The 15,991-nt window shown below is 36.3% G+C and overlaps 1 protein-coding gene across 1 annotated transcript; it reads left to right on the top strand.

Annotated features, from left to right (window-relative positions):
* Positions 1 to 5,460: 5,460 nt before the first annotated feature.
* LOC105058711 (ATP synthase subunit O, mitochondrial) lies at positions 5,461 to 15,451 on the top strand. The gene is made up of 6 exons (XM_010941729.4): positions 5,461 to 5,682; positions 6,077 to 6,127; positions 8,729 to 8,972; positions 10,164 to 10,276; positions 14,280 to 14,366; positions 15,065 to 15,451. The coding sequence occupies exons 1-6, from the start codon at positions 5,554 to 5,556 to the stop codon at positions 15,194 to 15,196; spliced, it is 756 nt and encodes a 251-aa protein (XP_010940031.1). The 5' UTR covers positions 5,461 to 5,553; the 3' UTR covers positions 15,197 to 15,451.
* The last annotated feature ends 540 nt before the right edge of the window (positions 15,452 to 15,991 follow it).

Consider the following 15,991-nt stretch of genomic DNA (forward strand, 5'->3'; position numbering starts at 1 on the left):
GCACAATCTTTATTTGGTGACTGCTCAAGCGGGAGGATACAATTGATGAAAATCCTATTCTTAGTGATTGAAGGGGTCAAAGACAAAGAAATAAATTTTTTATATCAAGCATTCTTTCTATGGCCAGATCCAATCTCTTGATCCTTATGTAAAGGAAAAAGTATTTCACGTTTTTCCTTTTAGAAAAGAAGGATTAGAAAATTTCTATTGATTGCTGCTTTCTCCAGACCTCTGAAAAAAGTATGAAAAAAAGGCTCGAATGGTATGATCCCTCCATCGCCCTAGAATGAAAGGGACGATATCGTAGTTATCTATTGAGGCTGAATCTAAATATGTACTTGAGAGATAGTCGTTTGTACAATGATAAGAGATGTATGGATTCTTGAGAAAAGAGGGTCGTGGTAGTTTCCCTTGGATCAGTTAGATCTCACGAGTGAATAAAAATTAAATCTATATTGGATCTCATCTGAATTACCCCATCTATCCTCTCGAGGATAAGTTTAATTTCAAACTTCAATTCGAACAAGAAGGTTACACCATACTAGTGTGCTTTGGATGACCCATATGGATTAGAAACTGATGAGTATATTAAACTATTGAAAGATGCCTGTTTGTGTTTGTGAAGCCATAGTATAATAACTCAGTGGAGGTTGCTGTCTTTTTTTTCTGTAAAAAATAACTTGGTGGAGATAGACATCTCATTTATAAAATATTTTGGCACTTCATGGAAAAAAGCATAGCTAGTCATTGACACGACAGGGAATATGCTTTTGCTTCACTTAATCTAAATGCTTGCTAGAGGTTTCTTGTTAACATCCACTATTTGGCTAATTAGCACCTTAATTGCCTTAATTTTAATTAATAAAAATAAGAGAAATTAATTTTCTTCCATCTAACCTGTTTTCCCTCAAGTAGGAGCTTGATGAAAATAGAAAGAATTGGAAGTTACTCTCATCAATCGGCAAATTTTGGGCACTGGTTTCATTTTGTATAGATCTTCTTAATGTAGTCCTTTAAACTTCTGATAGAAACAACTACTTCTCCTTCTCCGAGGTTGAAGCAATAAACTCCTATAAAATGGATATTTTAATGATGATAACTTAATTGTGGCACTGTATATTTTAATGTCAGAAACACCGATATGTTCCTTGCTGATACTGGTGATCAGGCTATTAATTTCATATGTTGGCAAAAATAAACGTGTCGTCTGAACACTCAGATCTATAAGTATGCTGATCAAAATTTTCTTTTTCTCTTTTTTAGGACTGGATTTGGGTTCTCTACGACCTTTAAATGTATTCAATTTGACTGTTATATCTATCATTTAGACTTGCATACTAAGCTTCATGCTAGAGCCCGTACCCATGTCTTCGTACCACAAGCAGCTATGCTCAGAAAGTTTCATGGGAGAAATGGCCATTGGTAACTAGCTTTTCCTCAATAAATTAAAAGAAAAGGCACAAAAAAGTCATCCAAACCAACACAATTGCTAAGAGTGAAGGCAAATTCAGATGAAACTTGATTCATGATGTGAGGATGATCTAAAAGAACATGGTTCCTTATGAGCCAAAGGTAGCTCAGATGATACAATCTAATGAGCCCAAACGCTGCAACCTTATTCTAGGTTGCAAAAAGCCAGTCCATTCTTCCCCAGAAGCACTACTTTGAAGCATGTCAAAGTTAACTCTCTTACAACATTCACGTGCAAACAAAGTAGGATCAAGGAGCGAACCTGTGACCAAGACGACCCTCATGGCTATGGCCGTGGCTGTGATCATAAATGGTTGTTCTCCTCTGGCACTGGCTCCAAGGCCGCCACCACCACTGCTTTGGCTTCTCTTACAGTGTTGTGGCGCAAGGTGCATCGTTGTTGCCACCGCCCCATGCAATCATATCATGCGTCAGGCCGGCAGCACGTGCTGCACACGCCCAGCCAAAGATGCAGATAGCACTGTTAGGACAACCATCATTGACATCACTGCAAAGAATGGTGCAATGGATCCTGAGACATGTTGAGGCCCTGCAGTCATAAGCTCCTCATAGTCTGGCAATGGTGTTGTTGGAGTCATTGTCGAAGCCATTGTTAAGTTGTCGAAAGATAGAGCAGGAGAGAGGAGGGCAAAGATAGGGAGAGGGAAGCAGTTGGAGTGTCAAGAGGATTGGAGGATGGGTTTATCAAGCAAAAGGGTGAGGAGCCAGCTTTTGTGATTGAGTGGAGAAAAAGCAATCATACTGTAGGGATTGTGTGGGTACCTAAAAGAGGTTGAACGGTCTGTTAGATGCACTTACTAAGCTTTTTCTCCCCACAAGAAGATTCTCCTTAGATGCTAAGGAAGAAAAAGGAAGGGGGAAGAGGAAAATTGAAGGGTGTCTACTAAGATACTAATTTTTGTCTATTCTTTTTCTTTTTCCTATTTGAATCACTCTCTAGGGAGGTGGAAGCATGGAAGAACACTAAGCACATTCAAGTCGTGCAAGAATTGTTAGAACGGAAGACTTTGGAAAAGCTTAGAGTTGTGCTAATATGATTAGCTTAAATAGAAATGTTTGGTAAATAATTAAATATTCATAAAAGCCAATATAAATAAATGATTTAAGCAAAACTTGTTGGCAAAGAATTGTTGTGGTCAGATTGAGCATGACCATTACTAGTAATGTACGCTGAGCATCAAAATCGTCAAAATAAAATAAAGTATTACACCATTTAAAAAGATTCAAAATGGTGTATTAATTAAATAATGTGTGCAGGCCCCACCAGGCAACAATCTTCTTTAAGCCTTCTCCAGATGATGTATGAAAGACAACTCCTGCACCAGGTAATGAGAAAAAGGCAATTGATTGATGGTCCCTCCATTGGATCAACAAAAAGAGAAGTTGTGCCACCCAAGGTTAGTTTTGGAAAGTTTTGTTTCTCCAGAAGAGTGACAAGTTTTCTTAGGGTTTAAGCTAAAGGTCCATAGTTGTTGGATAAAGTTCATCTTTAGAAAATTTGAAGGCTAATCCAGGGGCAAGTTACTCTCTATATGCCAACTCATGCCTAAAAAATTGAACCAAACTCATGCCTAAAAAGTGGTCACTGTAGCATATTGTTCGTGTTAATTACTAGGCCAAAATAATGGAGATGCATATATATCTTTCTAGATTGAGAATGGGCTTGTTTTCCAAGGTAACAACGAAGCATGTAGATTCCTTTGTGTTGGTCGATCCATTGACAAAGCATCATAGCTCATAAGAACTTGATTGCTAGGTTAAATTTTATAAATTTTGATGGTTCAAGCTCATAGAGTGTTCTGGACTGTTTTTGAATTCCAAATCTTTATCATTAATTAAGTTTTTTGCTGACATTGAATTTATGATTATGGCACGTAATGTGCTCGCACCAATATTTAATTCTAATAACATTTAAATATTAAATTTTAAATATGCAATAAATAGTAATAGATAACTTTTCTAATAGGCTATGATTTCTTTGTTACTACTAGGTATTAAGCAAATATTAGTTCCAGTATTTTTGTTTTAGAGGGAGTTCTTGTTTGCTATTTAATAACTTAAAGACAAACATTCATTTATTTGCAGCTTTTGATCTTTTCGGTATAATATTCTTCCTTGGTTGCTAGCTAGCTAAAAGACATAATTTAATGGAAAAAAATAAGATTTTGTATTTGAATGACAAGAAAGGAATATATAAACTAAGATTGTGCATCACTCACACTCTCCTTGAAGAACCGGCATGAAGTTTTAAGTGAACAATACGCATCTACAAGCTATTATCGCACTAAACATCACTTTGAAGAGTGGTTCTTGTCTTGCTTTGAAGCTTCTATCTGATCATGCCTCAGTAATAAGTTTATAGATATAGATTCAGCCAATAAGCTAAGAGTAATGTTTAGGTCCTCACTTCAAGTTGGCTTGCCATATAACAAACTTCGAATGCATGGTAGGTTTATGTTGTACTAACTGCTTAACACATGATGAGCTAAAAATAAAAATAATTTCGCAGTGGATACAAAATGCATACCTATTTGGAATTTGAAATAGTAATTGTTATTTGACTATTAGTTTTTGCCATCCACATAATTTGAACTAATAGACGGTATTAATATTTCCTCTATAATCTAAACAGAATATTTTTTATCTTAAATTTTTTTATCATCTAGAATTTTGATATTTATTGAGTCAATGATTAAAAAAAATAGCTCAAATTAATAGTGGGTGATTTGGCCAAATAGTGATTCTAGCGCTTTATGACGATTCATAGTCTTTATCATGGGTATTGCATTATGGAAGGGGATTGGAGTATGCAAAATATATTTTATTTTTCAAAGTGTTAAACTAAATTGCAATTAGATATAGCTGACAAAAATTATTATAAAATAATATAAAATAATATTTATTTATATAATTTATTTTTTAAAAAAATAAGTGTTGCACATGTCTTGCTAGTAGCAATAAAAGATGACAATTATTTGTATTCTCCACTATATTAAAAATATAAATTTTTGTATCCAAATATTTCTTTTATATTTCATCTATCATTTTTTTGATATCGAAAATGCTCTTCTACCTTTTTATTTTTTTATATTACCTATAAAACCCTCAGTCATACAATAAAGAAATAAAATTAAGTCTCAATATTAAAAATATAGATATTTTATCTAATTATAATTATTAACAATAAATAAAAAATCAATTTTACTAAATAAGAAAATTTGAAACAACATTGAAAACATACAAGGGCCATGCCAAAAGAAATTATGATAAAACAAAAAATTAAAAAATTAAAAAATAAAATATAAATAAATAATAAAATAAAAAATATTTTTTTCGAACAAGATCATCCCAAAAAATCTCCTCTTTCATTCTTCTCACCACAATCTTGCGAAAATATTAGAGCATATATACAAAAAAAAAAAAACATAAATCATCCATGGATGAGTAAAAATCTAATTAAAATATTTGTAATAATAAATAAAACAAACAAAGTACAGAAAAATCTACAAACACACAAGAAAATATTATTATTTTATTTTTATAATTTGTATGTTGTATTTAAATTTTTATATTATTTATTTCTCAAGTATGTATTTCCCGTGCTTGAAATGTTAATAATTATAAATATCCAAACATCTTATAGAACAGCATGACATGACCAAAACCGGTTTATTGATTTGGTCTGGTTCAGACTGAGAGTCGCCTACCGGCCCGCTGAAGCTGGTGCACCGGGGAAAAGAAGAGACTAGACTGGCAATTTTGACTTCAAATACAACGAAACGGACGTGGCACTCTTAAAGCCCCACGTGTCATGTGTCCCATAAAGATGTCATATGTCATAGTTCCTCTATCAAATAGTTTTCCCCCGTAACAGATCAGCCGAGGCACTTAATTGACAGAAGAGGATAGGCGGCCATTATAAAATCGCCACGTGGAAATTTTTTACCTATAAAATAACAGCCATCGTTCTGCCTTCTCCTGATCTCCGGTGCTCGCTCTCTCTCCTCATTTCATTTCCCCTCGCCGCCCCCTGCGACGGACGCGAGAACTAAGGGTCTCCGAATGGCGATTTCGGGGCGTCTCAAATCCAGCTTCTCTGTCTTCCACCAGATCCTCAGGGCCGAATCCGCCCGCCCCCTTCGATCCGTCGGCGATCGAGGCTTCGGAAACCCTACCATCACCACCTCCCAGGTGAATCAAGCCGCTAGGGTTTGGATCGCAGTTCTTTTTTCACTCTTCCATTTCCCCCCTCTCAATGTTTGCTTTCATCTGATTCTTTTCTTTTCTTTTTTTCGTTTTTTTTTTTTTTTTTTGAATCGTTGTTATCTGATCAAAAAGTTTTCTAGGTTTTAGGTCCGTTTAGAATTTATTAGAATTTGTTTATTCTTGATGTTCTTGAATCCTGAAAGAAATCTGTCCTTGATTTGCTTTTGGTTTTGAGATTATTGCGCATCATTTTGTTGCTTCTTTCGTTCTGAAATTTGAAGTTTTACGAGTACGAGTTGATATAATGTTTTGGGATCTGAGATGCCTTCATTCTGTTATGTGTGGTGGAATTTGACTGTATGACATTCCCCTGTTACAGTGTTTGAGGAATTTTGCGACTCAGCCAAAGTCAAGCGAAGCTAACGTTAAGGTAAAGGAGATTCCGCAGGACATCCCTGATATTCTAAGGTTGAAGAACAGGAAATACTTTTGTTAAGCTTTCTAATCAAATTTTCTGGTATGTGCGTGTATTTACTTTACAAAAGAACTTACATAAAACCTGTTTCACGGATTGAATTGTTTTTTTCTGACTTAGTATACTGATAGAATTATTTGGCACTTCGTCTTGTAGATAATATACATACATACATACATAACTCTTTTTTAACCAGTATCATCACCTTTCTTTTCTATTCTTATCCAAATGATAAGTCCATTCAAGAAATGTTGCATTGCCTCCGGAAGTACTGACAAAATGATATTTATAAGAAGTAACCAAAGAGTTATGAAGCAGTATCATCAGGAGGCATGTCTTTGCAGCAGCAGCAGCAACAACAACGGCAACATGCACACAAACACACAAGGAGGTGCTCAGGGTATTCTAACGTCTGGGATGAGCATTTGCGGAGTTTCGGAACATAGTTGATGGTTTTTGTGAGTTAAGGATTGGTACTTAAGCTAATAGAGTAAGGTTGTGCTAGGCATTGCTTGAAAAAAACAAGCACTTATTGAAAGTGATGTGTTTGGTAACCTTCAATGAAAATGCTTCTTACAAATGCAGAAGTCAAGAAGCTAAGCAGCTTTTGGTTTATCCTTAAGTGAAACACCTACATTGTTTTCATAAAAATGGGTTCGTGTGGACCCAGCCCAAAGTCAACATATGATTTGCTAGGCCATCTTTAAGTTATGAATCGAAATTGGATTTTGATCAAAGGTAGGTTTTAATCTGCAATAACTAGGTCAAAATCTATCATATTCATACCCAAATATGTGTCTGTGAAAAAAACTCCCAACTATGTGTCACCAAACCAAACAAGTGAAAAAGGTTTCTTTCTTTTTCTTTTTCTTTTTTTTTCCCCCCTGAGGCAGTGGTTTCAAATGTAGCAATATAGAACATGCCTGCTGGGGAAGCTGCAAGCTTTATACTTAATATATGGACCGACACATTCTTTTGTAGGATATTACTTTGATGAAGGCCTTCTTTGTTTCCATTTGAATGCCGATGGAAAATTTTGAAGAGCTTGTCAAGTTCTTCTGGCAATTATTTCCAGTTGATGCTGATGCATTGAAGTCATTTCTTATGAATCCATAATTGTTAGAAAATAGTATCAGAATTTATAGGAAAGGATTCTGATGTTGTTCAGAAACATAGGATATCTTGGCCATGACTCTTTCAGATGAAAGAAGATTGATGTACAATTTCCTAAATATTCTGAAATTTAAAGATTGGAAATGATCTAATTTAAATAAAAGTTTAGGATTTCTGGTTGATGTAAGGGGGTAATGTACCACTTGTTCATATGGCGGAAGATGCCTATAAAAGAGCTAATGAGCTAAACAAACTAAAACAATGAGAGAATGTCGATGAATCTGGTTGCATTTGGGTAAACTATTATAAGAATCTTAACGAATATAAGAGGGTTGGCAAGATATGGTTAATTTGGTCTCAGCTTCTTTCAGATGAATAAGAAGCAGCTGTTCAGGCATTTCTCTTAGGATTGGGATTCAGAGGGTCATCATGTTTTTGAAGAGTGAAAAGGTCCATGAACTAGATCGATTTACTTTTGTCAAATCAACTTGAACATTAGAGAATATTATTGCTGATGTTTCATGGCTCTCCATCTTAGACCTGCATGGTAAAGCATTTGACTTGCTTTCCTCATGCGCATTAAAAGAAAGCAGTGCTGTCAAATACAATTCCCTCCAATTATCAGAACTTTCAGATTGGTTATTTATGATTGAACTCTCTGACTACAGTATATGGTTGCCTGACATTGTTGTGAGCAATGACCAATTTAGTATCCTCCAAGTGTCATGTATCATAGATGAATTCTTGACTACACATTAAAGCATCAGTATTGAAGGGTACATCTGTACTCTGGAGAATGTGTGATATGGTGGATTAATAAAAGTACTTTAAGGGTACAGTGTACCACTTCTGTCGTGTGCTCAAAACAAGGGTGAGTGCAAAAGTGGACTTTGGTGCAGGAGCTGACAGGTGCAGCTTTCATAGAGTTGGGATGTGGAAGTGCCTAGAGTGTCCCTTTGTAACTGAGAACAAAAGTCCCCAAAAATTAATCTTTTTAGCTTTTCCTTTTCAAGAATATATGATAGTAACCTGGAATTGCTGACATGAGTATGAACGCATCAGACTTTGCTCATGCTAGTTCTTTGAGTTATTTTGTTTCAAGTTAACTCATAAGACTTCATGCCTTGTTTCTGAGAAGTTGAGGCAATTTAAATTTGTTCTTTCTTGGAGTAACAATGCTGCTTTAATTCGCTGAATGACAAAGAGGTAGAGTCAATCATTATTAGAACTGCAAAATGCAATAACAATAATTAATCAGCCACATTTCGTGATTTCAGACTGACAAGAATTGATCAACCAAGTTACAAGAATATATCAAAAGAACAGCAATATGTGAATTTGTATTATAGTCTCTGAACTGTTATAGTTTGATGATTTTAGATTGTTTTGACTAGTTTCCTTTTCTTGTAAATTTCAGTTCTTGATTTTATGATGCAATTACAGGTGCCACTATCATTGTTTGGGGGTTCAGGAAACTATGCATCTGCTCTGTTTATTGCAGCCTCCAAAGCAAATATGCTGGAGAAGGTTGAATCTGAGATTCTGGACATTGTCGAGGCTTCCAAGAAGAGCCCTCTGTTTTCACAGTTCATCAAGGATTTGTCAGTTCCTAGGGAGACTAGGGTAAAGGCTGTAAAAGAACTATTTTCTGAAGCTGGTTTTTCGGATGTTACGAAGAATTTCTTGGGTATGTCCTAAATTGGTATGCTTGTTCTGAAATTACTTTTTCTGTAGACTAATTGGGATATAGGATGCAAATGTCTCTGATATCTGTGGGGCACAAAAGAAACCTACAGCACGAGATATGCTTATTTCACTGGTGTTGTGCTACAAGGATGCATTAATTTTGCACACTTGGATGACATTACCCGGACAGCTATAAATTATGTGTTGCTATGAGTCTAACATCTGACATTTTGTGTACAGCATATAGGTATCACTGTGGACGTGTATTTTTCATCTGGAAAAAAATATTTGGATGAGTTTTTATATATTTTTGGTATTTTGTATCTGTGCCTACTTATTTTGAGGGTGGCACACACCCAGTGCATGCGTTTAGGTATTGTATGATATTCTATTGATGTGTCTTGTAGTTTTTCATAAATTATGTCTGCCTGAACTAATGGAAAGCTTAAACTATTTCTGAAAACCATGATAGGCAGCTAACTATTGACTATAATTTTTTTCCCAAATGCATGGAAGTGTCAATTGATTGCTTGCAGTACTTGCAAATATATCTGCTTGATCAATTCATTCTAGCTTGATAAGAGTTGGGGAAATGAAGGGGTTCAGGTTATTAGAGCATGGCTGAAGGGTATACCATATCTAAAATTTATACCTTTTGAGCCTGTATGCTCAAAAGATCTTATCACATGACAATAACTTACCTTTTTGCAGTGGACCACCCGTGGTCATGTAACATTCCATTTCCCTTTTGTTAAATGCCTCCTTTTAGGTTGCATGTGTAAGCTTTTTATTGCCTGCTTCCTTTTGCTATGTATCATTTCTGGATTACTCTACAAATACAAATGCTTTTCTCCATCATGAGTTTCTCTATAGCATGATTGTTCTAGTGATCTATATTTCTTTTATGCATAGGTAGGTGATATACATGTTCTTATTTACTTTACATTCTTATTTTGCGTATCCTCATGAGTAATGTCAGCATCTCATTATGCTTATATCATCTTTGAGGTATTTACTTTATCATGTAGAATATTGTATTATCAGCTGGATATACCCCTAAAATTCATGGGCATCCAAGCATATCAGTTTTACTTGTTGCCTTCTGATTTATCATCACAATTGCATTAACTCCCCTGTAACATCATTATTTTGATATTCTATTTTTTGATTTCATTGTTTTGATATTTACTAGCTGTCTTGGCTGATAATGGGAGACTTAGACACATAGAGCGTATTTCTAAGAGATTCTCTGAATTGGCAATGGCACAGAGGGGTGAAGTGAATGTTATCGTCACAACTGTTATTGTAAGTTCACCATCTTAGTTATGCACTGTTTATATGTTTGATAGCTAATGTGGAGTTCACTTACCTTGGAAAAGAGAAATGATCGACTGTAGGTGAAAATGAGTCAGCGAATAAAGCATGTCCTTTACCTTTATTTAGCATGCCATTGTTGGTTTGAATAACATACTCTCTGACCAACACTCACATTGTGGTGAAATATGTGATTATATGTCTAGAGCTTATTCGTTGTGGGTATAATATTTTTGCTTATAAGCAAAATTATGAAAAATCAAGAAATCACATGCATTTTGACTGAAGATGTCTTTTCATGTTGGCCTTTTTCCACCACTAGTACAGCTGCTTATTGCTACAAGGTGTCCAACAAAATTTGTGCTTCTAAGGTAATTCTTATGAATCTATGAAGCTATTTCTATGAATATACACACATACATATGTACGTGTGAGGATTTTCACACCAGTTATGCTATTAACTTGTCTGTAATAGCAATCAGTTGTTTTTCCTTTTGGAATGTATTCAAGTGTTCTCATATGGCTTGGGCTGCTGCTCACATGGATATACTTTTCAAAACTTAGCTTGTAAACATGGTATCAAACAATTATGCATGTGTAGGATGCACATGGGTGTCAAAACTCAGCATGATTCATGGTATCAAAATCAAAAAGAAAAAGGTAGGCAGCCATGCTTACTTCCCCATGCCCCACTTCCATTCTAGAACCAAACGGTCTACGTGGATTATGTTTCCAAGGAGTCTCAACTTCCAGAACTATGCTTGCACCGTCTCTCTCTGTCTCTCCTTTTCTCCTTCCTCACCATTTTTCTCTTCCTGCTCTTTCTCACCTAGCCATGATAAACTGATCCCCTCTCTCATGCCTCCTATTCACTCAAACCACCACCACCATCCCATCTCGTCTTGCTATCTGAGTTGGAGATGGGGAACCCTTCATCTTTTCCTATTTTGTAGTTCTATTGCTGCATCTTTTGGGTTTATTAGTGATCAACTGATATTCTTTTACATGTTTCCAAAGTCTCCAAGGAAGATTATTTATAAGCTGAGGACCCTTTTTCTTAATGTTTTGAGCTACCTTTTTATGTAATTTTTGGTCTGTGGAAGTTTGATACAAGGCATCATTTGTCTGGGAGCACTGCAAGAATGACTCATTTTTTTAAAAAAAATTGATAGGTTGATCCTGGGCGATAAATATTCTAATCAAAAGGTTTTTTTGAAGCATGATTGAATGAGTAATTAAAACATGGCAACGAGTAGAGCTTAAATGAGAAGCCAAATGTGTATGCAACAAAGGATTCAGAATAAGGACGATGATGCAAATATGGTTATTTGAAGTTTCATTAGGTAGAAGTCTCCAGTGCATATTGGAATGATGAGGGTCTGAATCACTTGGATACATTTGCTTCCAACCCATCCATCCACTTCTTTTTTTTTTTAAGAGAGAGAGAGAGAGAGAGAGAGAGAGAGAGAGAATCCAACCACCCATCATGGCATATCAAATTCTCTTTTTAATATATTGACTGGTTGGATCTACATATAGCTTGAAGCATGTATATGAGTCAAGAATTTGGGAGGATTTAGAGGTTTGGAAGAGAGGGAGAGAAAGGAGAAGATAAAATAGAAAAGATAAGCGCAAAAGTGATCTTTGGGGCAGGCAGACTAGTAGTAGGGAGGGCTGGAGGGGAGTACAGTTGGAATACATCAAAACTTTAGATGAGAAACTGGATGAGCTAAGGTTTCTCTCTTCCCCCAATTTTTTTGGCCCTAGTAACTTATGGCAGGGCATGGGAAGACCTGCCTAGCTTCTCTCAAATCAAAATTTGGATGGTTATATCATGTTGGATTTGTACGTAGATTTGATCTAGCTTTATCAGTTTCTTTCTATCAAATTAGGTTTAGTTCCAGATCTGGTTAGAGTTGGGCCTGTTGGCCAAATTCCATCTTTACCTGTTGAGTTTGGTAGGGTTAAGCAAAGTCTCATGATCTGGTGCTGGTACTGGTAACTCTGTGAATGATTCAATGCCTGTTTCCTTCCATTTGTGATAACTTATTGTCATTCTTTTGATCCTTACAATGCTCATCTTCCAATGTTAGATGTTGTGGGGTCATCTCCAACTCAATGGACAAAATGGCTTCTGTTCTGAACAGAGGGAAGGGTCTTGCTCCCACGGGTGTATGATGGGAAATATATGAAGCAAAGTGTAACATTTCGTGCCAATCTTGATGGGTCTTCATCATTTTTTTGAGAATAACAATCAAAATAAAGTTAACTGCTTCTATTGCTTCATTTGTCTGAAGTGGACCTTTTATGGTACAAAAAAGAAATCATAGTGAAATCTCTAATCTTCTTTTTCACTAAGGCCAGTCAGGACGTTCATTGTGGAGTCACTGTGTGGGAAGGAGGAGGTTATGGGCAAGCAGCAGATGAGGTTGGTTCTAAGGGAAGTGAGCGCAAGAAGCCAAGTCCCTTGAAGAAGCCTCTTGTGATCAGGTAGAGGCATTGCTACTTTTAGAATGTTCCTCAGGGAATACATAGCCAGCTGAACCTCCAACCAAGAAAATAGAACTGAGCTTAAACCAATAGAGTATATTCCAGATAGACAAGAGACCTTTTGCTTTCCAATCACAGTCCACAAAGCTGCATTGAATTCAGCCAGATCTCCTGGACCATTTTCCACCCATCAGCACCGGCTCACTCAGGGCCTACTTCACTCTACCATAGGTTGAGAAAGGGCTTTTGACTGCATGAAAACATGGGAAATGACCATCCGAAACTCTTCGTTCTTAAGATGGGAACTGAATTCTGGTAGAACACCAGCTTTGAACCCAGACTATACTATAGGAGTACCTGTTAGCTCGCCCTAGGTATCGCTGCTTGGCTTGATCCTATAGCACAACCAGCAACTCCATAATCAATTGCAAACCTATCAGGAACTTCTAACCAAGGGGCCTGGGGTATTCATTTTTTTATGGGATGGTTGCTCATGCTGGTATAGTTTTGCATTACCCAGTTCCTAAATTAATTGGACAGTTGTATTCAGGCGTGGGGCCCATACCAGAACCCATCAGTTAGATATCAGGAGTAGGTTGAGTTTATGTCTAATTTTGGGTCTATCTGACTAGCTTGCACCCCTGCCAGTTTGACTTTCTCAGAGACATGTACCTTTTTCAAGAGCAGTATTGACATGGACAATATAAACGGACTGGCACTTCTGTATGTTCAGACCAATTTAGCTAAACCATGATAGGTATGTAACATCAACCATTACATGAATGTGACAGATTAGCGTGCTTTGTGCCGATTATTGATTATACGTATTTTTCCTTCAGACTATGCTGATTGATTGTTCACTTTACTGTCATTTTGTCTGGACTAGGCCAAACTTCTGTTGAAGTTCAGTTAAAATATTTGGTGACACTAAGTTCTCTCATTATTAGTGGACAGTGACATGTGCTGGCATAATGCAGTTTGGAACAGTCTATGAGATAAGATAGACTGTGCTGTGGGTAAACCCAACTCATTTATCTGTTTTCTGAGTTTTGGAGATTGGCTGGTCTGTTATTACTTGTTATCAATCTGTTGTGTAAATTTGTCGGGGCTAATTTGGTTTCTTCTTATTCAGCATCTTCATCTCTCTGTCTGTTGTATATTGTGAAGTTGTTTTTGTTTCTTGATACCTTTTTCATCTTCTTCTTCTTTTCTCTAAGGATTTATGCTTTCCTTTGATGCCCCAGGGCACGTCATTGGTAGTTGTTTTGGGTATCGTCATAGGTTCCCGGCCAAACTGTATCGCCTAGGCTAGACCTGCCTGGATTGTTAAGATGGACAGTAATATATTTCTAAACAAAAAGAACTGAAAAAAAAAAGTTAGTTATTTATTAAATTGTGAAACTGACAGCATGGTTGCTATTGGTTCAAATTCTTTTGGTAGAATCTTCAGCTATACTTTATAGCAGTTTAAACGTTAGTTAATTGTTTTCTACATTTTTGCCAGCCACTTCCTGCTGAAGAGGAAAAAGAACTGAAGCAAACATTGCAAGACATTCTTGGACAAGGCAAAACTGTGAAGGTTGAACAAAAGGTATTTTCTTTGTTGCATAATGCAATTTGCTTTGTCATTTGCATGACTGAATTGTTGAACAAGTTGGCCTTTTTGAGTTTTACAGGTTGCTTATTGGACTTTTGTTTGAAAAGTACACACATCAAATTTTTTTCCCTTGAAGGGTTGCTAGGCTCTTTGCTTGCAACTTTTTTCCAAAAAAAAAAAAAGGAAAAAAAAAATCTTTTCTAAGAATTTTATTTTTTTTATTGTTTTTCCTGTATTGTATGCTCTGCTGCTATTTGTGCATGTTTGATCATAACCGTGTTTCGAAACTGTCTTATATAGTGATTTACCATATTTACTTAAGGAAACCTGTGGCACATTATTTTAGGAAATTACTATCTGTTTATTTTAAGAAAAAAAATTAAAGCTTTAAAAGCATGTGCCTTGGACATTGACATTGTTCCCATAAAAACCTAAACAGAGCAATCACTTAAAAGAGAAAAGGGGCATCCATTACCCCTTTGACGTTGGATGATAAATGACCTTGGCGGCTGTTGAGCTTGTTATTTCTATGGCTTTCCGATGAGTCAGTTGTCTCTATGTTTAAATGTGATTTAATTTTTGTTGTTTCTGTATTGTTACTTGCTATAGCCAGATGACTTTGAGATTCACATGATTGACAATAAGTTAGTGTAACAAAACTTATTTTTCTCTATTTATTATTGGCTATGCAGATTGATCCCAGCATTCTTGGAGGATTGGTTGTTGAATTTGGGCAGAAGCTATTTGACATGTCGATCAAGACAAGGGCAAAACAAATGGAGAAGTTCTTAAGGGAACCACTTGATTTTAAAAGCTTAGAGTAACCAAAAGATTGGCAGCAACTAGCAGGACCACTTACTGGTAGACCATTCGCTGCAATTACTACTTTGTCTCTCTGGTTGGAATAAAATTTTGAGAGAAGGGCACTCTTATTGTCTTCTAGGGCACAGCCCTATATAAATCTTTCCCCCCCTTTTTTTTTTATTGCTTGGGTCTTCAATGTTTAGCTTTGAGAAACTTATCCGGAGCTACCAATATAAGTTTTTTAAGTGAATGGATGTATTGAACTTTTATTTTTATTTGTCAACCAGTTTGTGGTATGACGATGATGTCCTATCAGGGGTCCAGTTGACAGGTATGGGTGTGTCTGTTAATTTGGTGTGATTTGACGCATTGAAATTACATTTCATCTCAGTTCTAAGATTTTTTGGATGATTAGGAAATTCAGGTCTGCATCTGTTACTGCTTATTAGATGGCTTCTTAAGTATCGAGATGATCATGGGGATGACGATGATGGTGGCTCTCGTAAAGGCGTGTTTCATAATGCTTGGACAATTTGCTTGATTGGCTCTCATGTGTTTTCCGGGATACTTATAGCGTTTGAGTGCTCTTGCATTAATTATTCTGAATGGTGCTGAACCGCAGTCCTATTATGATTACGTATGGTATGAGTGGGCTGAACTGCGGTCCCACCGTTGTGGCAACGTATGGTATCAGCGGCGATCGGGGTGATTATTTCGTTGTATTTTTCTTGGACATTAGCGGCCATTGCCCGAATCAGTGGGGTAATTTACTGTTTCTTACACCTGTGTGTTGCTTTCAACTTTCACCGGCAAGA

The sequence above is a fragment of the Elaeis guineensis genome, chromosome 15 (genome assembly GCF_000442705.2).
Source record: "Elaeis guineensis isolate ETL-2024a chromosome 15, EG11, whole genome shotgun sequence".
In the NCBI taxonomy this organism is placed as follows: Eukaryota; Viridiplantae; Streptophyta; class Magnoliopsida; order Arecales; family Arecaceae; genus Elaeis; species Elaeis guineensis.

Excerpts from the sequence above, each read along its gene's own strand:
- LOC105058711 (XM_010941729.4), top strand. The coding sequence starts at position 5,554 with ATGGCGATTTCGGGGCGTCTCAAATCCAGCTTCTCTGTCTTCCACCAG. Across the intron at positions 5,683-6,076 it reads CTACCATCACCACCTCCCAG|TGTTTGAGGAATTTTGCGAC; the intron begins GTGAATCAAGCC and ends CCCCTGTTACAG. Across the intron at positions 8,973-10,163 it reads TGTTACGAAGAATTTCTTGG|CTGTCTTGGCTGATAATGGG; the intron begins GTATGTCCTAAA and ends GATATTTACTAG.